Here is a 27,136-nt window from a genome sequence, read left to right as displayed (position 1 = left end):
AGACCTTGGCAAGGATGTGCTCATTTCTCCAGTACATAGTGTTGGTTCATGTAGATCAGTTAGGTCTGAAGGATCTAAGATATGGCTTCACTCACATGTCCGTAGCATTGCCTGAGGTGACTAAGGTAGCTGAAGGCTGCATGGTCCTTTACGTCCCTCTCTCTGTCTCTCTCTGTCTGTCTGTCTCTCTCTCTCTGTAGTCTCACATCCGATAGTGTGTCTTTTCATGCAACTTTTATCTCTAGCAGATTAGTCAGATCAAGTGACATTAAGGCTCAGGGTTCTAAGAGAGTAAAGCTGGAAGCTTATAAGCATTGCATTGCTCAAAGCAAGTCATGAGACAGGGCCAGCCTAGATTTTGGGGAAGGGAAATAAACTCCAGAACTTAATGGAAAGAAGTGGCAAGCATATACAGAGAAGGAAAAATTTGTGAGACACTATTTTAGGAGAAAATCACTATAGCTTTAAAGTCTAGAAATCAAGTGGAGTAAATTCCCTAACTTTGTTCTTTTTCAAGATTATTTTGTATATTCTAGGTCATTTGCATATCTTTAAAAAAATTTAGTATAAGTTTGTCAGTTTCTACAAAACATCCTATTAGGATTTTGATAGAAACTTCATTGAATCTAGAAATCTATCCATCTAGAAAAGTGACATCTTAAAAATATGAAATCTTCTAATCCTTGAACATAGCCCATCTCTACATGTCATTAGGACTTTTTGTATTTCAGCAATACAAAATTGTATTGTAATTTTCATTGTAAGATCTTGCTCCATTTTGCTAAATTTATCCTTAACTATTTAATGTTTATAAATGCACCTGTAAATAGTATTATTTTTTATGTTTAATTTTCTAGTTGCTTACTGCTAGATTATACAAATATGATTTTTTATATAGAGATTTTTCCTATAAACTTGGCAAATTTATTTATAAATGCTACAGGGTCCTTCTAGATCCCTTAGGATTTTCTCTATGCATGGTCTTGTTGACTGTATATGAGAGTATTATTTCTTCCTTTTCAATAAGCTTTGCATTCCTCCTTCTTAATTTTCTGTATTTGCTAAGAACTATTCTGCAATAGTAGTGAGTGGATATACGTTTTGTATATGTAGAGGGAAGTTTTTAGTCTTTTGCTATTACTCATGATGGTAGCTATAAGTTTTGTGTAGATGCCCTTTATCAGGTTTGAAAATGTTCTTATATTTCTAATTTACTGACAGTTTTAATAATGACAGACAATTGAATTTGATCAAATCCACTTTTTCTGCATTTATTGCAGAAATTATCTGGTTTGTCTGTTTTATTATGTTAATGAGGTGAATTTCAAATGTTAAACCAACTTTGCATTCCTAAGATAAACCACTTTTGGTTGTTATGTATTACTCTTTTAATATATTGACGTATCTGACTTGGAAATAACTTGTTGAGGATTTTTGGACCCGTATTCATCAGGGCTATTGACCTAGCAACTTCTTTTCTTGGAATGCATTTGACTAGTTTTGTTATCAAAGAAATTCTGGCCTCAAAAGTAGGCCAGAAAATGTTCCCTCGACCTCTGTTTTCAGAAAAATTGTATGTAGTTTGTATTATTTCCTCCGTAAGTCTTGGGTAAAATTTACCAGTGACATCCTTAGAGGTGAGGTGAAACAGGTTGATCCTGAATAGCCCAGTAGGTTATAATAAGAAATTTAGTTTTTATTCAAAGAGATATGGAAATCCATTGAAAGATATTTAACAAGCAAATGGAATAATTTTATTTACATGTTAAGAAGAAAAGGTCACTCTGTGAGGGAAAACTAGTATTTTCTACTACTCCACCCACAGAACGCTTCTGACACCAAATGTGTGGGTTTTCCGTAAGAAGCAATTCTCCAGTTCTTGGTAGACACCCACTGAGTGTCCTACGATTTAATCAATTCTGGCACTAACTGCCCAGAGTTAGTGCAGACCCCACAGGTTAAGGGCTCATTTCCACAAATCTGCCCCCCTCCTACTTCAGGTACCAATTACAAGTCCCAGGTTGCCACCTGTAGTTCTGACCAACTAGCCATAAACCTGAGGTTCCTCAAGATCAATCATTTGCTAGAATAGCTCACAGAACTCAGGAAAACAGTTCAGTTACTAGATTACTGGTTTATTATGAAAGGATACAACTCAGGAACACAGATGAAAGAGATGTATAGGGAGGAATGGGGTAGGGGCTCAGAGCTTCCATGCCCTCGCCAGACGTACCACCCTCCTGGCACTATGACGTGTTCACTAACCTAGAAGCTTTCCAAACCTCTTCAGTGAGGGTATTTTTATGAAGGCTTCATTATATAGGCATGATTGATTAAACCCTTAGGCTAAAGCTCCAACCTTCTAATTACCTGATTGGTTTCTCTGGCAACCACCCTTCACTCACCCCACCCTCCATCATCCTTATGGGCTTTCTCAAGGATGCCTTAACATAAATTCAGGCATGGTTGAAAGGGGCTTGGTATGAATAACAAAGACTTCCCTTTCACCTTCCTCACTCCAGAATTATTTTAGGAACTGGGGATAAAAAACAAATATTATAACAAAAGACACTTCTATTACTCTTATAAGTTAGGAAATTACAAGGGTTTTAGGAGCTCTGACCAGGAGCTAGGGATAAAACCCAAAATACATCATGGTATCACAATCTGGCAATCTGAATATGCTTGTATTGACAAATAAATTGTTAAGCTTGAGTCTTTCAGTAGTAGGGAGGCAGAAATACAAATTACTGGATCTGCTGATTTTCAAAAAAGGATTTCCAGATCCATGGACAGTGAAATAAAAAGAAAAGAGTAATGTATTTGTGGCCAAATGTAATTGCAAACTACATTCTTAGGGAATAAATAATCCATAATTCAAACAAAACCCCAGGTAATTCTTTTTTTAAATTATTTTTTTATGTAGCAGGTTCTTATTAATCTATTTTATACATATTAGTGTATATATGTCAATCCCAATTTCCCAATTCATCCCACCACCACCACCTTCACCACCGCCGCCACGCCTACCAACCCCCCACTTTCCCCCTTTGGTGTCTATACGTTTGTTCTTTATACCTGTGTCTCTATTTCTGCCTTGCACCATTTTTCTGCACCATTTTTCTAGATTCCACATGTATGCGTTAATATATGATATTTGTTTTCTGACTTACTTCACTTTGTATGACTGTCTCTAGGTCCATTCCACATCTCTACAAATGACCCAATTTCATTCCCTTTTATGGCTGAGTACTATTCCATTGTATATATGTACCACATCTTCTTTATCCATTCGTTTGTCTATGGGCATTTAGGTTGCTTCCATGACCTGGCTATTGTAAATAATGCTGCAATGAACATTGGGGTGCATGTGTCTTTTTGAATTATGGTTTTCTCTGGGTATATGCCCAGTAGTGGGATTGCTGGATCATATGGTAATTCTATTTTTAGTATTTTAAGGAACGACCATACTGTTCTCCATAGTGGCTGTATCAATTTACATTCCCACCAACAGTGCAAGAGGATTCCCTTTTCTCCACACCCTCTCCAACATTTGTTGTTTGTAGATTTTTTGATAATGTCCATTCTAACTGGTGTGAGGTGATACCTCATTGTAGTTTTGATTTGCATTTCTCTGATAATTAGTGATGTTGAGCAGCTTTTCAGGTGCCTCTTGGCCATCTGTATGTCTTCTGGGGAGAAATATCTATTTAGGTCTTCTGCCCATATTTTGATTGGGTTGTTTTCCTAATATTGAGCTGCATGAGCTGTTTATATATTTTGGAGATTAATCCTTTGTCCGATGATTCATTTGCAAATATTTTCTCCCATTCTGAGGGTAGTCTTTTCGTCTTGTTTATGGTTTCCTTTGCTGTGCAACAGCTTTGACGTTTCACTAGGTCCCATTTGTTTATTTTTGTTTTTATTTTCATTACTCTAGGAGGTGGGTCAGAAAAGATCTTGCTGTGATTTATGTCAAAGAGTGTTTTTCTTATGTTTTCCTCTAAGAGTTTTATAGTGTCTTAAACTTAAAACTTACTGGAATAAGTAAGTTTTATAGGTCTTACATTTTATAGGTCTTACATTTAGGTCTTTAATCCATTTTGAATTTATTTTTGTGTATGGTGTTAGGGAGTGTTCTAACTTCATTCTTTTATATGTAGCTGTCCAGTTTTCCCAGCAGTACTTATTGAAGAGGCTGTCTTTTCTCCGTTGTATATTCTTGCCTCCTTTGTCAAAAATAAAGTGACCGTAGGTGCGTGGGTTTATCTCTGGGCTTTCTTTCCTCTTCCATTGATCTATATCTCTGTTTTTTGCCAGTACCATATTGTCTTGATTACTGTAGCTTTGTAGTATAGTCTGAAGTCAGGGAGTCTGATTCCTCCAGCTCCGTTTTTTTCCCTCAACAATGCTTTGGCTATTTGGAGTCTTTTGTGTCTCCATAAAAATTTTAAGAGTTTTTGTTCTAGTTCTGTAAAAAATGCCATTGGTAATTTGATAGGGATTGCATTGAATCTGTAGATTGCTATGGGTAGTATAGTCAGTCATTTTCACAATGTTGATTTTTCCAATCCAAGAACATGGTCTATCTCTCCATATGTTTGTGTCATCTTTGATTTCTTTCATCAGTGTCTTATAGTTTTCCGAGTACAGGTCTTTTGTCTCCTTAGGTAGGTTTATTCCTAGGTATTTTATTCTTTTTGTTGCAGTTGTAAATGGGAGTGTTTCCTTAATTTCTCCTTCAGATTTTTCATCATTAGTGTATAGGAATGCCAGAGATTTCTGTGCATTAATTTTTTATCCTGCAATTTTACCAAATTCATTGATTAGCTCTAGTAGTTTTCAGGTAGCATCTTTAGGATTCTCTATGTAGAGTATCATGTCATCTGCAAACAGGGACAGTTTTACCTTTTCTTTTTCAATTTGTATTCCTTTTATTTCTTTTTCTTCTCTGATTGTTATGGCTAGGACTTCGAGAACTATGTTGAATAACAGTGGTGAGAGTGGACATCCTTGTCTTGTCCTGAACTTAGAGGAAATGCTTTCAGTTTTTCACCATTGAGAATGATGTTTGCTGTGGGTTTGTCATATATGGCCTTTATTATGTTGAGGTAGTTCCCTCTATGCCCACTTTCTGGAGAGCTTTCATCATAAGTGGTGTTGAATTTTCAAAAGCTTTTTCTGCATCTATTGAGATGATCATATGGTTTTTATTCCTTAATTTGTTAATATGGTGTATCACATTGATTGATTTGCATATATTGGAGAATCCTTGCATCCCTGGGATAAATCCCACTTGATCATGGTGTATGATCCTTTTAATGTGTTGTTGGATTCTGTTTGCTAGTATTTTGTTGAGGATTTTTGCATCTATATTCATCAGTGATATTGGTCTGTAATTTTCTTTTCTTGTAGTATCTTTGTCTGGTTTTGGTATCAGGGTGATGGTGGCCTTGTAGAGTGAGTTTGGGAGTGTTCCTTCCTCTGCAATTTTTTGGAAGATATTGAGAAGGATCGGTGTTAGCTCTTCTCTAAATGTTTGGTAGAATTCACCTGTGAAGCCATCTGGTCCTGGGTTTTTGTTTGTTGGAAGATTTTAATCACAGTTTCCATTTCAGTGCTCGTGATTGGTCTGTTCATATTTTCTATTTCTTCCTGTCTCAGTCTTGGAAAGTTATATCTTTCTAAGAATTTGTCCATTTCTTCCAGGTTGTCCATTTTAATGACTTAGAGTTGCTTGTAGTAGTCTCTTATGATGCTTTGTATTTCTTCAGTGTCCATTGTAACTTCTTTTTCTTTTCTAATTTTATTGATTTGAGTCCTCTCCCTCCTTTTCTTGATGAGTCTGGCTAAAGGTTTATCAATTTTGTTTCTCTTCTCAAAGAACCAGCTTTTAATTCTATTGATCTTTGCTCTTGTTTGCTTTGTTTCTATTTCATTTATTTCTGTTCTGATCTTTATGACTCTTTCCCTCTACTACCTTTGGGTTTTGTTTGTTCTTCTTTCTCTGGTTCCTTTAGGTGTCAGGTTAGATTGTTTATTTGAGATTTTTCTTGTTTCTTGAGGTAGGATTGTATTGCTATAACTTCCCTGTAGAACTGCTTTTGCTGCATCCCATAGGTTTTGGATGATTGTGTTTTTGTTGTCATTTGTCTCTAGGTACTTTTTGATTTCCTCATTGATTTCTTCAGTGATCTTTTGGTTATTTAGTAATGTATTGTTTAGTCTCCACGTGTTTGTGCTTTTTACAGTTTTTTTCCCTGTAATTGATTTCTAATCTCATAGCGTTGCTGTCGGAAAAGATGCTTGATATGATTTCCATTTTCTTAAATTTACCAAGGCTTGATTTGTGCCCCAAGATGTGATCTATCCTGGAGAATATTCCACGTGCACTTGAGAAGGAAGTGTAATCTGCTGTTTTCAGACGGAATGTCCTATGAATATCAATTAAATCTCTCTCGTCTATTGTGTCACTTGAAGCTTGTGTTTCCTTATTAATTTTCTGTCTAGATGATCTGTCCATTGGTGTCAGTGAGATGTTAAAGTCCCCCACTGTTATTGTGTTGCTGTCAATTTCCTCTTTTATAGAAGTTAGCAGTTGCCTTATGTACTAAGATGCTCCTATGTTGGGTGCATATATATTTATAACGTTATATCTTCTTCTTGGATTGATCCCTTGATCATTATGTAGTGTCCTTCCTTGTCTCTTGTAACAGTCTTTATTTTAAAGTCTACTTTATCTCATGAGTGCTGTTACTCCAGCTTTCTTTTGATTTATATTTGCATGGAATATTTTTTTCCATCTCCTCAATTTCAGTCTGTATGTGTCCCTAAGTTTGAAGTGGGTCTCTTGTAGACAGCATATATATGGGTCTTGGTTTTGTAACCATTCAGCAAACCTGTGTCTTTTGGTTGGAGCATTTAATCCATTCATTTTTAAGGTAATTATCTATATATATGTTCCTATTACCATATTCTTAATTGTTATTGGTTTGTTTTTGTAAGTCCTTTTCTTCTCTTGTGGTTCCCACTTAGAGAAGTTCCTTTTGTTGTAGAGCTGGTTTGGTGGTGCTGAATTCTCTTAGCCTTTGCTTGTCTGTAAAGCTTTTGATTTCTCTGTTGAATCTGAATGAGATCCTTGCTGGGTAGAGTAATCTTGGTTGTAGTTTCTTCCCTTTCATCACTTTAAATATATCATGCCACTCCCTTCTGACTTGTAGAACTTCTGCTGAGAAATCAGCTGTTAACCTTATGGGAGTTCCCTTGTATGTTATTTGTCATTTTTCCCTTGTTGCCTTTAATAATTTTTCTTTGCCTTTAATTTTTGTTAATTTGATTATTATGTGTCTCAATGATGTGTCTTTGTGTGTTTCTCCTTGGGTTTATCCCGCCTGGTACTCTCTGCACTTCCTGGACTTGTGTGCCTATTTCCTTTCCCATGTTAAGGAAGTTTTCGACTATAATCTCTTCAAATATTTTCTCAGGTCCATTCTCTCTCTCCTTCTGGGACCCCTGTAATTAAAATGTTGGTACATTTAATGTTGTCCCAGAAGTCTCTTAGGCTGTCTTCATTTCTTTTCATTCTTTTTTCTTTATTCTGTTCTATGGCAGTGAATTCTACCATTCTGTCTTCCAGGTCACTTATCTGTTCTTCTGCCTCAGTTTCTGCTTGATTCCTTCTAGTGTATTTTTCATTTCACTTATTATGTTGTTCACCTCTGTTTGTTTGTTCTTTAATTCTTCTAGGTGTTTGTTTTTTAATTCTTCTAGGTCTTTGTTAAACATTTCTTGCATCTTCTGGATCTTTGCCTCCATTCTTTTTCTGAGGTCCTGGATTATCTTCACTATCATTATTCCGAATTCTATTTCTGGAAAGTTGCCTATCTCCACTTCATTTAGTTGTTTTTCTGGGGTTTTATCTTTTTCCTTCATCTGGTACAGAGTCCCCTGCCTTTTCATTTTGTTTATCTTTCTGTGAATGTGGTTTTCGTTCCACAGGCTGCAGGATTGTATTTCTTCTTGCTTCTATTGTCTGCCCTCTGGGGGATGAGGCTCTCTGACCCTAGGTAATTCTTATATACATGGTACTCTAACCACAATTTGTGAAATAGTAGCCAGACTATGAGCTGCAAGAGTGTGGGTTAAAGGGAAACTGATCATTTGAAGTGATGTGTCTCAGTTTCCTCATATATGAAATGGAGAAAAAAGTTTAACCTCATGGCACTAATGAAAGCAACATATTATTTCTGACTAAGCTAAGCAGGTCTTACCCTGCTGTGAAAGATAAATTACTTTCTGGGATGTACAGTTTATGTGTAAAATATAAAATTTCTTATCTGCTATAATAGGTCTGAAATTTTAGAACAGCCTGAAAAGTACATCCCTGCACCTATGCTTTGATCCATGTGAAAACTCAAACACTGGGGACTTAGGTAATGCACTACAGGTATAGAGCGTGAATAAAGATCTACTGGTCAGGTCTGATGGAAAAAAGCGAAGAAAGAAAATACTAGCTTAAGGGCATGTGGATAGGTAAAGGGTTGGAAAAGCAAAGAACGACTCCCAGGAGTTTGCCTAAGGCAAGCCCTGAACTTGTAGACAGCAAACTAGCTACCTGTTTTCAGCAACCGAAATGATTTTCCAAAGTTCAGAAAAGGGCCAGCCCTCCAAAGTCCTGGGAAGCTGTTTAGCTGTGGTAACTCTTAATGTTTCTATATTTTGATGCAGTTCTTAGATATTATGATGGCTTGACAAGATTGATAACCATTGTCTTAGAGTACTTCTCAAATGTCTGTAATTCACATAGGACCATCCTGACTTTAGCCATATTCATATAACACCTGTACTTGGTTACTGAACTTTTTCTTTAAGTTTATTCACTGTTTTTTAAATCAATTTTGTTGTAAAAGGAACTTGATATCAGTTTTTAGTTGTAAATCAGCACTTGCCATAAATAAAAGTTTAATATAGCACAAATGCAATAGCCACAAAGAGGGTATTAGATGCCATCTGAATACAGCTGCTTTGGGAAGACCCTGACCCTTTGGACCTCTGTTTATTTGACGAAAGTGGAGATTGGCACATGCTAGGACCACTTGAACACGTCTCTCATCCCCAACTGATACTTCCTACTTGTTATAATCAGGAGAACTGAAAGGCAATCGAGAATGGGCTAATGGTTCCTACTATGTAATTTAATGTCTCTTAGTGTCCTGTCTGTGTGGCACCTGACTTGGAATAGCCCACGCTTTGGGAAGTACAGTCAGATTGCTCTTTGCTAGCACTGACAGGCCAACTTCCCTGAATGCTTGGCTTCTTATCTAATTTGAACCATGGGTGTAACTTACAAGCGTTCCATGAAACCCCCTTGTAAACATACCAAGGTCTGAAAAATTAATGAGCTTTAAGGGAAAATATTCCATATGTGGAAAATACTCACCTGAATGGATACTTACTAAATATTTTACGTAAGACAGGTTGTTAGCTAGAAATCTGTCATGTTCCATTGTGCTTACTCTCTTGGTGATGTATCTAAAAAGCCAGTACATGTGAAGTGGGGGAACTGAATTACACCTTCCTTTCAATTTAGCTTTGAATAAATTTAAGTTCACTTCCAACGAAACCTGATTGAGTGATGAAGAAAAATAGCCAATTAACCAAGAAGTTTCCCAGTATTTGGCATATCTATCAATTGGCATTTGTGTACTTATTTGTAAGGAAGCAGTGTAGGAATTAAGAGTTCAGGCTTTGATAAGAAGCAGGTACCATTTACTACCTATGTTAACAATCTGAGACTAGTTACTTAACTTCTCCAAATTCCTAGTTTCCTCATATGTAAAATGGAAATAACACTTAACCCCCCCCCAGAGCTGTTGTATTCATGAATTTAAAAATAAAACAAAATGGAACAAAAACACCAGGAGTAAGTGGTACAGAGTGAAGAAGACACTTAGCACATTTATTGTCATTGTAAGTATCATGATGTTGGTGATGATGGTTTTAACATTTTGTATGACAAGGAAAAGTAATATCCTGAACCCATAAATACAGAAACTAGTGCTTAACCATAAACTCTTAAGTGTTTTTAATCCAGAATATCTTCATTTCTGTTTTGAAATCTCCAAAACAATTCCTACTGAAAGAAATCAGATACCTATAATGTTTTATGTTCTGAAAGTGTGTTTTTGTGTGTCTTGTAAGTCAGATTGTAAATATTCTTGCATGAGTTTGGTGAAAGTACATCCCTTAAAGGTATATATTTTCTAAAATAAATTTATTGAGTCATATTTTACATATCATGCAATTCGCCAATTTCAAGGATACAATTCAATGATTTTTAACAAATTTACTTAGTTATGCAACCATTACCATATATTGGTTTTAGCACATTTTCATCACCCAAATGTCTTTTATACCATTTACTGTTATTTCCAGCAGCCCTTCCTCCCCAGGCAACCACTAATGTACTTACTTTCTGTCTCTATAGATTTTCCCTTTTCTGGACATTTTATATAAATAGAATTATTCAATACATGGTCTCTTGCATCCAGCTTTTTTCTCTTAGCATAATGCTTTTGAGGTTTGTCCATGTTATAGTATGTATCAATAGTTTGTTCCTTTGCATTGATGAATATAATTTTTTTTAATTTTATTTATTTATTTTTGGCAGTGTTGGGTCTTCGTTTCTGTGCGAGGGCTTTCTCTAGTTGCGGTGAGCAGGGGCCACTCTTCATCACGGTGCGCCGGCCTCTCACTACTGTGGCCTCTCTTGTTGCGGAGCACAGGCTCCAGACTCACAGGCTCATAGTTGTGGCTCACGGGCCTAGTTGCTCCTTGGCATGTGGTATCTTCCCAGACCAGGGCTCGAACCCCTGTCCCCTGCATTAGCAGGCAGATTCTCAACCACTGTGCCACCAGGGAAGCCCCAGTTAATAGAATTTTATATTGTAGATATACTACAGTTTGTTTATTCATTCATCAGTTGGTTGATATTTAAGTAGTTTCTGTTTTTTGGCTTTTATGAAGAATGCTGCTGTGAACATGCATGTACAAGTTTGTTTTTTGTTTTTTGTTTTTGTTTTTTTTGCGGTACGCGGGCCTCTCACTGTTGTGGCCTCTCCCATTGCGGAGCAACAGGCTCCAGACGCGCAGGCTCAGCGGCCATGGCTCACGGGCACAGCCGCTCCGTGGCATGTGGGATCTTCCCGGACCGGGGCACGAACCTGTGTCCCCTGCATCGGCAGGCGGACTCTCAACCACTGCGCCACCAGGGAAGCCCTGCATGTACAAGTTTTTGTGTGGACATGTTTTCATTTCTCTTGGGTGTATACCTAGAAGTAGAATTGCTAGGTCTATGTTTAACATTTGGGGAATTGCCAAACTGTTTCCCAAAGTGGCTGAAACATTTTATATTTCTACCAACAATGTATGAGTGTTCCAATTTTTTATCCTAGCCACTCTGGTGAATGTGATATGGTATCTCATTGTTGTTTGAGTTTGCATTTCCTTAATGACTACTGATGTTGTGTATCTTTTTATGTGCTTATGAGCCATTCATGTATACACTTTAGAAGGCATATGGTTTTTAAATGTTTGATTTTTCTGGTTATCTTGATAATTTATTATAAGGAAATGGTTGAAAAATTGCTAAAGAATCAAAATAGTGTTCTGGGAATTGAGATAAACATCTGTGATCATGAGGATCTCACTGTGGATATTCATTTAAAACTCTGTATGTATAAAGTAAAATTCTACATGTATGACTACAATATGAACTCAAAGAAAGTAGAGAATTTTGACTCTTGATCACCTTTTTTATCCCTAGCATCTAGAACAGTGTCTGACACAATGTAGACATTCAATATATCTTTCTTAAATAAATGGATACAAGGAGTATATTTTGAATATATTTGTTGGGTAAAAGAGTGCAAATATTTCTGATATCTCAATAAGTAGACAACTCATGCTCTTATTTTCATAGATTAGAATTCAGGAAATTTGAAAAATGTCATGTTTCAGAACAACTTCTAAAATTCTGTTAAAATATCATTTTTGTCAACTCAAGCAAAATGCCTGCCGATGTTAATGTGGAGTCATAATCTTATGAATGGGAACACAATTTCATACAAGCCACAAATCTAAATTAAAACCAGTACCTTTATTTGTTTTGTATTCCAGAAATGCTCCATGAATATGGATGCATTATACTTCCAAAGTGAAGTAGATTTTGATTTATAACAAAACAACAACGAAAAATAAAAACACCCCCCCTAACTTCTGCTCAATACAATTTGTTTGTCTCTCTTCTTCCCGCTTATACTGACCTCTCTTAAATATAGTCCTAGTGGATAACAGCACTAATATAATATATATCTGTATACATGGTAGCAAAGTATCTTTTCCAACAAAGAGCATGACAGCATTTATTAGTAGGAGATTCACAATAAATACATAATTGGATCCTTTTAAAGTTTTTTAGTCTTTCCCCCAATACGTATATATACACACAAATTAATAAACTGGAATGGTATCATTTTAGCTCTTATGTGGAGAATGCTTTTGTGTTGTAATAAAAGACTGTTGAAGTGTTCAGAGGAGGAACATGTTCTGCGTGGACTTGAACAGTTTGGGTGTTGATTTTGTAGATTCATCTGGATATGCCAGAAAACCCTTTTAAGTTCCCTTTAGCACCATGAGTTACAGATTCAACAGTGTAAAATTAGGCATTTCTTTATTCATCTCCTTTATAACAGGGGTTCCCAGCTCCAGGGCCGTGGACCTGTACGGGTCCGCAGCCTGTTAGGAACCGGTCCGCACAGCAGGAGGTGAGCAGCGGCAGAGCGAAGCTTCATCTGCTTCCCCCCCCCCCCACCCCCGTTGCTCCCTATCGCCTCGCATTACCGCTTGAACCATTCCCCCGCCCCCGCCCCCGTCCGTGGAAAAACTGTCTTCCGCAAAACCGATCCCTGGTGCCAAAAAAGTTAGGGACCGCTGCTTTATAAGGCACAAAGGTTTTGTTTCCTACCTTATTGACTTTATTAGAAGAAAATAAGTATTCTGGAAAAGAATGTTTGCATCCTTTATTGTTTATCCTAGAATCAGATAATCAAAATTTTCCAGTCTTGTGATGGTTACGAAAGGAAATGAGCAACATGCAAAAGAGTCAGCCTTAAAGATACATTAATAAGAAAAAAACGTTAGATTAAGGAAACTTTGCTATTTAGGTTTCATTAACTAGAAAAATTACCGGTGATATTTAGCTCTGTTTTATTTTTATTTAAAAATGGAAATATTAAATTATATACATGGATTTTAAATGCTGTTGGGGAAACTTAAAAATATATTTTTTCCATAAATATACCCCGTCAACATCAGAACATCAATAATGATTCTCTGGGACATTCTTGGTTGCATAATCTGAAATCTCTCAGGAAAGAAAATTAATTGTTGAATGTATTATGATGATGACATTTCCTTTGTTTCTCCTGAAAATCCATCTGCAGAGTTTAGTAAAGGGAAAAATATGTAGGCAGACAACATAAAATTGTAAAGTAACTCAATACAGCTGTAACTTCTCTATTTTAGCTAAGCCAATTTCATTGTTTGCCAAGATTTTGAAGATCATATGAAACTGAAATTACAACCCATAACGTTTTAAGTCCAGGGTACAATTGAAACAAGCAAGGGTTATGTGATAAAGTCTCTGGTACATACAATTACCAATGTAAAGACATGAAAACTAGTAGAGCCACAGAGGTTTCTCTGTTAAAGAATCCTTTGCATCTGTACATCAGGAGTCAAATGTTAGGAAAGACAGCATATCCCATTTAAGCAAGAAATGTGGAAGATCATCATTTACATCTCATTAGATAATTGCATAATCACAGTATACTTACAGAATGTATATTATTCCTTCCAGTTGTCTTTATTTCTGAGCCATTTCTGGAGGAAATGTGAGGTGGGCAAGAAGTGTCCTAATCCACCTCTCTCAAACTATAGTCACATAATGCAATGAATAGTAAGTGCTATTTGTTCATTGTAACTTAAAATTTTCTGTAAATGAGTTTTCTTGTGTCTCTTACTATGAGTAGTTTCTTTATATCCACCTGAAAATAGGTCATCTGAATTGACAACAATCTTCTAATTTTTTAAATCATTTATGCAATTCCTGGCATATATTTTACACTTCGTGAATTTAGGAAATTATGTTTCACAGAACACCCAGAGAAAGTGTTAATGCAATGGATATTATTCCATCGTGACTCCCAACCTAGATTAGGAATGACTATGTTTTTAAAAATCGTGAGCAAATTAACTACTTCTTCCATTAACAGCTATAGATACTCTCTGGAATCTCAAAGGCTTGAGCTTTCTCCTGAGACAATTATGGATAAATTCAATAAAGTTTTACTGGCACTGAGAGAGAACAAATTCCAACATGCACAGTCAATCAAGGAGAGCCTTGATTCATTTTCTTCATACCATGAAACGAACTGGATATGTTTACAAAAATTCTACAAAGAATAAAATATATATATATATATATATATATATATATATATATATATATATATGTAGTACCTGTGTGTGTGTGTGTGTGTAGTATGTGTATATATGTATATATAGTATGTGGATACAAGCACACTTATAATAGAATCTCTCCAGTTTGCAAACAGGCTATCTCTAATCTCTTTATCATTCGTGACTTTCAAGTAATTCCTTAGATCAATACATATTCTAAGCAGTTATATACATTATTGATATGAATAGGTTCTTAGTTTAATAAGAAAATCTTTGTGGCTCCTTGACCTCAGATTTATTTTCTATGTGAAAAATTTTTTTTCGTAACATAGGTCTTAAGAGCTTGGACAGTATTAATGTCATTTATAGTAGAAGAATGCAACATGTGTGTTTGAATGTTACTTCTAAGTTGAATTTGGATATAACATTGAACCTTGGATCTCAAGTCACCAGGGCCATTGTGAACTCATTTTAATAGTCATGTTCATTAATTTTGTAACTGACAACATATTTCTGTAATTAATTAATTTAATTTTTTGAGATATAATTGACATATAACACTGTGTAAGTTTAAGGTGTACAGTGTGTTGGTTCAATATGTTTATATGTTGCAATATGATTGGCATGTTGCCTAGCACCTCTATCAGGTCACATAATTATAATTTCTTTTCTGTAGTGAGAACAATTAAGATCTAGTCTCTTAGCAAATTTGACATTTATAATACAGTATTGTTGACTGTATTCACTATGCTGTGTGTTAGATCTCCAGAACTTATGTACTATTTGCATCTTAAGGTTTTAGTTAGGTTTTTTGTGTTGTTGTCGTTGGAATTGAATGCTATGTATGTACAAGGTAGCCTGTTAAAATAGTTATACTGATGTAATGTTACTGCAAGGAAACTTGTCTGAATGTTCTACATCAAGCCTTTTAAATGCCTCAGTTGCACTAGCCTTTCCACTCCGATGAACTCACCTTGGTTCTATGATGGAAAACGTCAGATTTTATTTTTATTCTTCAGTCTAAATTTTTTTTAATTAATTAATTTATTTATTTTTGGCTATGTTGGGTCTTCGTTTCTGTGTGAGGGCTTTCTCTAGTTATGGCAAGTGGGGGGCCACTCTTCATCGCGGTGCGCAGGCCCCTCACTGTCGCGGCCTCTCTTGTTACACAGCACAAGCTCCAGATGCACGGGCTCAGTAGTTGTGGCTCAAGGGCCTACTTGCTCCGCGGCATGTGGGATCTTCCCAGACCAGGGCTCGAACCCGTGTCCCCTGCATTAGCAGGCAGATTCTCAACCACTGTGCCACCAGGGAAGCCCTAAATTTTTAATTTACTTAGAGATATTAGAGTGTGGCTATTTATAAAGTGAATCAATGCTCTCAAACACTAATCCAAAGTAACTAAATGATGTCACCTCTAATGGCTAATCTATACTATAAGTATATATGTTTCTTTGTAATGTATATTTATCTGTATATGCTTAAACATTTGCCCTTTGTATTCATATGTAGTATTCAAAAGCTATACAAGGCATTTTACTTGTCATTTATATTTGTTTGGTACAAGTGATTACCACCTGGATGTGTATGTTCAGGGGTCTAGGGTGAGAAGACAGGCTTGTAGCAGAAAGACCAAGGAATATGCTGTTATGTTAATGGAGATGAGTGATAACTTGAACTTGAGCAGTGTCAATGAGACTGCTGAGGAGGGAACAGATTCATGAGGTATGACATGAGAATATATAGGATCCAGTCATTGGTATTTTGCAAACTTTCCAGGTGATTCCAATGTGCAGCTTAGTCTGAGAATCACTAGTCACTGTTAGATTTAGAATCTCAGAAAAAGAAAAATTTAGGTTGACTTCTAGGTTTCTTGTTTGTTTCTGTGAATGGTGATGCCATTCATGGTTGAGAAAATGGTAAAGGAAGAATAATTTTATTGCAAGGTTTTTGTTGTTGTCCAGCTTTGTTTATATGGAGTTCAGAGTGTGTATGGAGCGTCTAAGAATTCAGTGGAAAGGTTTGCTTTGGAGATGTATACTTTGTAGTCATTGTAGAAAAGTGATCATCGAACTTAGGGATTTAGCCAGGGTATGTACACAGAGTCAATGAGAATAATACTTAGAAGCCAGCAGAGGAAGAAAAGCTTGGGAGCTGACTAGGAGAAGGTGAGTGAGGTGACAAGAAAACAATGAAATGAGAGACTTACTCAGGGGAAATATTTGTCAGAAGTAGCAAATGGATGAATATCCATGAATTTTTTTTTTTCAGTTTGGGGCTGTAGTTACTTTCTATTTGAGGGATCTATGATGTAGAATCACCAAACTCAGACTGCTCACAGGAATCTCTTTCTTCAGCTACACGACAGGGCATTTTATTTGTTACTTTGAGTATCTTATACACATATAAGGGTATGTGTGTGTGTATGGTATGTTACATTGTATATAAAACCGTCAAATACTCTTTTTATGTGATTAGCTAGTGTTTTAAAGGGAGAGTCTATATACACATAAGTAATTACATACATATAAGTAATCCTAGAAGTAGGAAAGAAAATGTCAATGTAACAGTTTGGTTTAAGCATGAACAACCTCTCCCCACCAGCATTCCTCCCACCTCTTCCATCATGAACACTGGAGAGATAAGTATGTAACTAGTCAGCACCAACGGATGATAGAGTAGCCAGATTTAAACTTGTGACCATTACACATTAGAACTGCCTCCTTATTTGGAAGTTTTCAACCTCAAATACATGTTCTATATTAATATCCCTTGACCTTGGCAACATACGAAAACTGAGGAGCTTTAAAAAATCTCAATGTCCAGGCTTCACCCAGACCAATTATATCAGAATATACATGACCCAATCATCAGTATTTTGAAAAACTTTCCAGGTGACTCCTGTGTGCAACCAAGGTTGAGAATCACTTTCTTCTATGTCACACTGGTCAATCTGACAATATTTCCATAAATCTACATTATCTGAAAGCATGTTTCTATCTTTCTGATGACATCTCATTACCTAGTACTCTGGCATGGTTTTATAGGTAAGCTCACGAGATGCAGATTTGGTGCATCTGCTATAACAAAACACCACAGACTGGGTGGCTTAAACAACAGAAATTTATTTTTCTCACAGCTCTGGACGCTGAAAGCCTGACACCAGGGTGCCAGCATGGTTGGGTTCTGGTAAAGGCTCTCTTCTTGACTTCTAGATGGCTGCCTTCTTACCCTGTGCTCACATGGCCTTTCCTCCTGCATGTGCATGGGAGCAAGGCGGTAGGGAGCAAGCTTACTGGTGTCTTTTATTATAAGGGCACTAATCCCGTCAAACCAGAGCCCCACCCTGATGACTTCATCTAACCCTAATTACCTCCCAGAGGTTTCATCTCCAAATACCATCACATCACATCAGAGGCTGAGCCTTCAACATATGAATTTGGAGGAGACAACAATTCATTCCATAGTAAGGGTTGTCTTGCTGTTCTCTGCCATCATTGCTTTTAAACCAGGAGGCTTCTTTGAGACAAGCACTAATTCAGTGTAGTCCAGACAGATAAAACTGCCCTTTTGTGTTGTATATAATTCAGCAGTGACACTTACATAACTACAGTGAGCCATGACAGTTTAACCAGATTCAAATTTTACTGCCAAAAAGTGTACCATTTTTGACAGATATATAAAAAATGAGTTACAACAGAACCAGACTTTTCTTGTAAATGTTTAGTTTAGTTTGGAACTGCCTACTGCCTTTGGATTTGCTTTTCTATGTCTTGGTGAATTTGGTGCACAGAACTCCATGTTGTTTAAGACAGTTTGGTGGCAGGCTTCATCTTGGTAATGCTGCTGAATGTTTTCAATCTCATATATGTTCTTCCCAGAGTTTGATAGATATGACATTATTTTTTCTTAGTTCCAAGCAAATTTTAGGTCATCTCATTGTGTGTGTTGCAAAGAACTTCACAATATCTTTAATAACTCCCTGTGGGGTGCCTGGAAATTCATTCTATTCACTTCAATCAATGGATTATGTTGTGTCCTGTGCAGAGTATCCAGAGTGAAAAATTCCCATTTCTAATTTTGAGGCTTAAAAGTTCTAAGGTTTTTGTCTGTGTAGTATTGTACTTGGAATTACTGTGGCATTCTACTTATCTCTGTGTGTGAGTCTGTTTATCAGGGAAGGCAGGGGTGGGGTTAGAGGATGAGCAAGACAGATTGTTGTCAGACTCCTTTATCCCTGTTAGGATTAGTAAGGGGCCAATATTGTACATAGATTATAAATAGGCAAGCAATTTCTGGGAAGTATAAAAAGTTTCTTAAGATCACACACCTGGCAGGGACTTCGCAGATAAAAAATACAGAAAATGTTTAAGGAGTCAAACAAATGAGGCATGGGATGGAAACGTGTTGATGGTGATGGGTTAGAGATACAAGCCCAAGGGGGACAAAAAAGATCTATGTTGTTCATCTCTGTCTCACCTATCATGTGGCGTGAGGTGGTACATACTGTAGGTGTTCAGCAACTATTTGGTGAGTGAATGATAAAACAATCCCAGAATGACCAAAGGAAGACCCTCAAGAATATAAAACTAAGTCAATTATAGAAAGTCTCATGGAATTCAGGTTTGATTAAAAAGAACTACAGGATCCAGAAGTAAAGTCCAAGTACAAATTTAAGGTGAAAACAAACCCCATATGTTGATCAATTAAGGGATATATGCTACAGAATATCTTCTGGTCTGATAGCTCTTTTACTCAGGATTCCTGGGCCTGTCTCTGCCTCTTTTCTATCATTGGATAGGATGTGCATGATTATTTATCTTTATTTCTGAAAACAGATTCTACCACCAGGTGGGTGAAGGAGACCTGAGGTCTGGATAATGAATTTATATTAGCAAGTAGTTTTGAATTTCTACCAAACCGAGTGTGACTTTAAAACCTCTCATATCTCAGCAATTAGCCCCAAGGCATGTTCTGTCAGTGCAGTTTCCTGTTCGTGTACCTAAATGGAGTTAATAACAGGACCTACTCACTGGACAGCTGTGAGGGCTTGAGACAGGGAGAGATGTGTGTAGATGTGTGCTGCTGCTATTGTTGTTGTCATTATTATTATTATTAACCAGTTTAGGGATTTTAATTCTCCATTGTACATCAACTTTTGCTACAATATAGTCACTTCACTTCACTTTGCTGAAGAGCATGATGTATTTCTCTGAGGCAAAGACAGCACATCCCACTAGGTACTGTGGGCAATTAACACATCACATTGATATCTACTTAATTGGCTGTACATACTAAAGCAAATATTAATCAGGCAAAGTAGTGGGTTTTCGGTAAGAGATACAAGTCTGTAGAGGTAGATGCAGAATGTTGCTATTTTGTAGAATGGAGATACAAAGAGATTTTTCAGAGAAACATCAGATTTCCCCTTTCAGTGAGTAGCATGCTGGCAATTGGGGCGGACGGACTGTGAGCCTCTTGAGGTGAACCGGAACTGGCAAACATGTTCAAGTCTTCCCGGAAATGATTGATTTCTTCCGTTTGGTGGGCAAGGACAAAGCCAAAAATGAGAACACTAGGAAAATGGAAAAGTCTCTATTTCTACAAAATAACCTAAGTTTAGTAAAGCCCCTCAGAAACAGTCAAAAAATTTTAAGTTGTATACTTTAAGCCAAAAATATAATAACCTTTGTTAATTGAAATAAAAAAGAAAATGTATTCAGTCATTTTTTCCTTACCATTTTTATATAACCAACAGTGTATGGGTATATACTTATAATGCTAGAAACTAATGCAATGTATCACTTTAGAGAAGGAAGAAAATAATCGTCATAGTCCACATCTCTTACCTTGATTCATAGCGCAAATATATCTATTCTTGGAGCATTACTGCAGCTTTGGTGCTCAGAAAATTGCGGTGGATGAAAAATGATTCTGCAGCCTTTCATCCTTCACAATTTTCACACCATCTCAATTAGTTTAACTTTGCAATCATGCCATCTAGTGCTCAAACGTCCTCAGTACTACAGCTCAACTTCATTAGAAGCAAAATAATACAGTATCAGGCAAGTTACGTTAAAAACACTGTGCTTGGGGACAGGCAATGTAATGAATACTCCATCGTTGAGACACTAAACCAGATTTCTTGCTAAATAAATATTTCTTGTTTATCATTATTGTTTCATTAATTTATTGCATTTAATTCATAAATATTTTTGTATATTCTATTTATATAGTCATACAAATTATACATAACATACACCATATATTGAAATTATACTTATTTTATTTTTGTATTCCTTTCTGTGTCTTTCTATAACTTTAACAAAATGGTCATTGAATTTGAAGGCAACACAACCCAACGACCCAGTCATGGATTGGATTTGATTAGAATGGATTGGATAGAGTGGAATAAAAAGATGGAAATCATTTATTGTAATATTTGATTGCATTGCATATCCTGCCCCAGGTTGTGGTTTTGCTACTGCTGATGACTGTGCCTTCAAGGGTCAGGTGCTTCACGACATACCAAGAGAAACACAGAAGGGTTTTGGATTGCACGAAATATAGCAATTTACCAGAAAAGAAAAAAACTAGGGTCTTTTTTTTGCTTTACCATTGAGACTATTTTATATATCTTTTTTAAAAAAAATTAGGAAAGTATTTTTAGAAATTAATGAGCTTGAATAGTTTTCAAGATGTCCCAGAGACATGATTTTTGTGTTCTTTCCTAGCCTTTAAGATGGCCTCTATGTTGTCTATCGGTTCAGAAATTTAAGAGAAAAAATTCATTTCTGTAATTATGAAAAGAATAAAATTGATTAAAGACAGGCCCTATCAGATCACCTCCATCATTTTAGCATCCGAGAAAAGGTTGACAATATACCAGCTCTGACTACTCTGATGTTAAAATGGAAAACCTCAGCCCTTGCCCTGATTCCAAGGTAGATGAAGTCCTATGGTCCATGAGGATGCTCCCCTCTGCTCAGACCTCATCCTCTGAGCTCTTTCTCCCTTAGCCTTTTGTCAGCTCCTCAAGGACAGGACACTCCATCCCACTTTGGGCGCTGTTTACATGCCTTGCTTTAATCGGAATGACTTCTTTTATTCTTCACTCTCATTTAGTTCATTCTTACACCCCCTCAGATCTTACCGTGAGCATTATTTCTTCAGAGAAGCCCTCCAACCCCTGAATTAGTCCTTTCTTGTTATTAGATGGCACCCCAAACGTTTCCTTATTACTACTCACCACATTTGTAATTATATACTTGTGTTATTATCTACTTTCTATCTCCTACTCCCACTAGATTATAAATTATGAGCAGGCTAGAATATTCCTTTTTATAACGCTTTAGGGTCCTAGCCACTGTGTTTTCTATAATGCTTGTTACAGAGAGGTTATGCAGGAGATAGTTGAGGAAATCAACCTAAGAGTCCAAAATTGAGAACTGAGATGCCCATTGTCCCAGCCCATGTAGATTTGTGAAGTCAACTCTGCTTTTATGTCACCCTTGGGGCAAGAGAATTGTCACTGAGGCAGGAAATCCTGGTGCCTCTATCCCAGCTTCTGAAGGAATACCCCTCAGCGACTTGTCACTTCCTGCAGCAGAGTCTGGGATTGGAGTGTTTGTTCCCACCACTTACAGAATCCCTGACCTTGCTCACCACCACTCTTCCCACTTCTTGGGAATCAATTGACCTTTCACTCCCTGACCACCACTCTCCTTCCCACGCTCTTGTTCCTCACCCCCAAAACAAAGCAAAGCAAAACAAAATAAACCCAAACCAACCTCCTCCTCCTGCCTCTACTGTCAGCCATCTTCATGGATTAACAGAGAGATACAGATAACAAAATATAAATTAATATTTCAGTAAATTATCCTATCACTCTGGTATTCAGCAGAGAATAAAAATAAATTTTACACAAAGGACACGTTAAGTTTTCAGTGTTTATTTTTGTAGCACTTCCCTTCTCTTTCTAGAAGACTGTAAGGGTCACCAACTATCTTAGAATATCAGACAAGCAATCATTCTGAGATCAATCATCTTCAAAGTGAGTTTTTCTTAAACAGTTAAAACATACTAAACTTTAGGTGTCTATAACCAATCACCAATATCTTCTAAAGAATAAGAAATGAATTAGGATCTATAAGTAATTAAGTTTGACATTGAATACATATATACACACATATGTAGATTCGGTGTTTTTTGGTGCATTGTATTATATTTTATTATAAATCTGGTATATATATTCTCGTTTTAGAAAAATAACACTTTTGCTTAACATCAAATACACACAAAAGAAAAATGCTTGCATTTTTGAATATTTTCAAACCACACTGAGGATTCCAAGTGTCTCTCTGGATCCCTCTCTTTTCCACCTGTGGTAGCGTCTAATAGGTGTTACCCAAGCATGTGCTTCTTGAAAGCTGGATCAACTAATTCAATTGTCAACTCATTTAGAAGTCTGACTCTTAGATGTATACTTGATGAAAAAACTAACCAAACGGTATGAAGTTCACTCCGTAGAAACTCTTTACACTTCTACCTCCACAGCAACACAGATGTACACACAGTGGCATCACTTCTTAAACTGTATCTCCGAGAACTTCCAGAACCGGTTATTCCTTATGCCAAGTATGAGGATTTTTTGTCTTGTGCCAAACTGCTCAGCAAGGAAGAGGAAGCTGTAAGTCCATGCATTTATTTCTTAAAAAGCTATTGTTTGGGTTTTTTGTCAGTGTTCTTAGTCTTTAATCTGTAAAGTTTCCTTTGTCCCATGCTTAGATTGTTTTCCACTATTCTAAGTATTGACATCACACATATTTAGATTTTACACACACAACGCAGGTCCCATTTTTAATCCTCTCTCTGATCAAAAAGAAAAGTACAGATGAATAAATGAAATCAGCAGTGCTTGCCACTTTGCACCCAAATGCTAAAAATCGGAAGGACTCTCACTATATTAAAGCTACTCCTTCCCCCAAACAACCTTATTACAAATAAGGCAAACTTCCCTTTTCAGTCAATTGTGAACAAATGTTAAAAATGTTAAAAGGGCTTCACTTAAACATGTTTCTCCACAAATAGTGCTTACAGAGATATTTGAAATTCTTTTACGTCTTTTGAAAATATTTCTGAAATGTTTTCTGTGATAGTGGCAAGTTTTCAAGACAGTATCCTTCACTGGTAATATGTGAAACTAACTAAAAAAAAAAAGAAAAAAGGCTGTATGCCCATTTTCCATGTGCTTTAATTCCAAGGCCAACACTTAGATAACATTTATTCTCTTCTTTATATTCAGGGTGTTAAAGGATTAGCAAAGCAGGTGAAGAGCTTGCCAGTGGTCAATTACAACCTTCTCAAGTATATTTGCAGGTAAGAATTGTCCTAAAGACAAAACTAGGCCTTCCCTGGTGGCGCAGTGGTTGAGAATCCTCCTGCTAATGCAGGGGATGCGGGTTCGAGCCCTGGTCTGGGAGGATCCCACATGCCGCGGAGCAACTGGGCCCGTGAGCCACAACTACTGAGCCTGTGCGTCTGGAGCCTGTGCTCTGCAACAAGGCCGCCATAGTGAGAGGCCCGTGCACCGCGATGAAGAGTGGCCCCCGCTTGCCACAACTAGAGAAAGCCCTCGCACAGAAACGAGGACCCAGCACAGCCAAAAATAATTTTAAAAAAAAGAAAAAACTAAATTTAAGAAGACTGTATTTAGCCTGACACTAATTTACTTTTGACAGTGAATAAAAATCACTTAACTGCTCTGACCTCCAGTGTTGGCCTCTATAAAACTGAGGTTTGACAAGGTGATTTTTTTTTTTAATAAATTTATTTATTTATTATTTATTTTTGGCTGCGTTGGGTCTTCGTTGCTGCCCGTGGGCTTTCTCTAGCTGCGGCTAGTGGGAGCTACTCTTCATTGCGGTGCGTGGGCTTCTCATCAAGGTGGCTTCTCTTGTTGCGGAGCACGGGATCTAGGGTGCACGGGCTTCAGTAGTTGTGGCACATGGGCTTAGTTGCTCCGCGGCATGTGGGATCTTCCCAGACCAGGGCTTGAACCCGTGTCCCCTGCATTGGCAGGGGGATTCTTAACCACTGAGCCACCAGGGAAACCCTTGACAAGGTGTTTTCAAAAGTTTCTCTGAGCACTAAAATTGTTTGATTTAGTAATTTGCTGTTTCTGAAGTCTCTCTGGCCTCTACATATTAAAGATATGTTGCTTTGAACTTCCATCCAGGTTGTTTATAATTGTACCATGTACCATTGTTTAACAGAAGAAGCGTGTATCCTGGCATGAGAAAGATCTGCCCAGGAGTCCAGATTCTACCACTGACTACTTACGTGTCTTTATGCAATTTTCTTATCCTCTTTGAGACTAAAGATCCTAATAGGTAAAAAGGTAGTGAAAACACATATTTCACACAGCTGTTTTAAAAATTAAAGTATATTTTAAAATTTTATATACCTATACATTTATACATATAGTGAATGCTAATATTAATTTTTTCCATTTCTCTCAAGACTCATTGAAAAAACATCGTAACTCAATTCTGCTAGAATAATAATTGTGCTTCATAAAGCTCTCTCTCAATGACCATGTTTAATGTCAGGGATGCTATGTACCATGTCTGTGCCCCTATTTAAGAAATCAAGTATGTACTATTGAAACATATTAAATTTATTTTTTTTAATTTTATTGGAGTATAGTTGATTTACATGAAACATATTAAATTTAAATAAAGAGATTAATGATTGGCACTACAGGTCATTGTAAAGTATTTTAAACGATAGCTTCCCAGTCCATTTTTAAATAAAATTAAAATTTTTAATTCAGTACAGTGCATCATTTACATGTGTTTTTTGCGTCATGATTAGATAAATGTACAGCTGACTGGGAACTATGGAGTTTAAGACTCATGCCAGACACTGTGGAGTTCATTGTCAACTGTAATTGAGTAGGAATTCCAGAACCTCCTGCCATACTTTTTCTGGTGATGGTTAGCATTCAGGTAACAAACAAGACCTTAGGTTTCAGAATTTGAAAAAGCAAGAAATAGTTTCACAGATAAGATAGACTTATTAACATAGAAGGGTTCCATCCCAAGTTTTTGAACTAATTCAAGCTATTGTAGTGGATAAGAAAAGGATGACAGTCTCTTAAGTAAAAGGGAAAAAGGTTTTTTGGAGAACAGTATTGCAAGTCTTTATCTCCACAATAGAAAACCTTAACTTCTCTTAACACATTTAAAGCAGACTTTTAATTTCAGCTATTTCAAATAAGAAATAGTAGTTTGACTTTTTGCCCTTCAGTTTTGCTATAATTAGGCTGTATAACAGTAGTGAACATGTGGAAATAGGCACTTTTTAATTTTTATTTTTGGCCACGCTTGTGGGATCTTAACGGCAGTGAAAGCATGGAGTCCTAACACTGGACCACCAGGGGATTCCCAAACAGCGCCTTTTTAAAAACTCATGGTATAGTAATCAAGAGTTCAGATTCTAGCGTCAGATCACCTGGATTCAGATCTCAGCTCTGCAAACTCTGTGTTCTTGGAGAAGATTCTTACCTCTCTGGTGCTTCATGTGTCTAACCTGAAAAATGGAGATAATGGTATTTACCTTACAGAGATGCTTTGAGAGTTTAATAAGTTAGCACGACTGACACATAATAAAATATATTATTTTAAATAACACATAAAATAGGTTAAAACTTTTTTCATCACTTCTTTGTCTCATTAGTACAATCAGTAAGTGTAAGGTCGGATCTTAACAAACGGCACCGCGAAACAGAGGAAAGCTTCAAGTGAGCTTTATTAGGGAGCGCTCCCGGGGCGAGGTTCACTGGTTGGAGAGAAAGGGGCCAGAGAAGTTGCACCCGGGCGAGGGTTGGGCAAGATTTTATAGGGGAAGAAGGGAAAGGGGTGTGGTGAATCTGGGAGGGCGCAGGGTATTCCTTATTTGGTGGTCTTTTCCGGTATCCTGGGGGACCGTTAGTCCCGCTCCTCGAAAGGCGGGAAGGCTGGGCCGGGTGCAAAGTCCCCAGGTCAGTTCCTGGAACTGGGTGGTCCGGAAAGTCTCCAGGTCAGTTTCTGGAACTCGGTGGTCCGGAGAGTTTCGGTCTGATGCAACCTGTGAATCTGATTGTGTTCCCCTGCCTCGGGCCAGTTGGCCTTACAGTAAGCCATGAATTAATAGAAGTTCTTGTAGAAACAAAGAGGGGATGGGAAATGAAGAAAAGCTGAAAAATTACAAAAACAATCTCTGCTATTAAAATCATTTGGAGATAGTGGGAAGCAGCCGCATAGCACAGGGAGATCAGCTCAGTGCTATGTGACCACCTAGAGGGGTTGGATAGGGAGGGTTGGAGGGAGGGAGATGCAACAGGGAAGAGATATGGGAACATATGTATATGTGTAACTGATTCACTTTGTTATAAAGCAGAAACTAACACACAATTGTAAAGCAATTATACTCCAATAAAGATGTTTTAAAAAAAAATCATTTGGGGAAAGGGCTATTTCATGCCTCTAATTCGTTAGCACCTAACAAGTTAAAACAATTTGTGCTTGCAATTTTCCATATCAGTAGAACTGAGGTTTTATTTTAAACCATGTTT

General features: G+C 37.0%; 1 protein-coding gene across 3 annotated transcripts in view; it reads left to right on the top strand.

Annotated features, from left to right (window-relative positions):
- ARHGAP24 (Rho GTPase activating protein 24) overlaps nt 1-27,136 on the top strand; it is a 506,772-nt gene that overhangs the window by 460,280 nt on the left and 19,356 nt on the right. For all 3 annotated transcript variants that reach the window (XM_027095828.1, XM_027095829.1, XM_027095830.1), the window contains 2 exons: nt 23,077-23,209; nt 23,825-23,898. In XM_027095828.1, coding sequence (XP_026951629.1) covers nt 23,077-23,209; nt 23,825-23,898 — 207 coding nt within the window. The remainder of the gene's footprint in view (nt 1-23,076; nt 23,210-23,824; nt 23,899-27,136) is intronic.

Source organism: Aethalodelphis obliquidens, unplaced genomic scaffold, assembly GCF_003676395.1.
Source record: "Aethalodelphis obliquidens isolate GAN/ISIS:26980383/991018 unplaced genomic scaffold, ASM367639v1 scaffold95, whole genome shotgun sequence".
NCBI lineage: Eukaryota > Metazoa > Chordata > Mammalia > Artiodactyla > Delphinidae > Aethalodelphis > Aethalodelphis obliquidens.
This window is presented reverse-complemented; position numbering and strand designations above follow the sequence as displayed.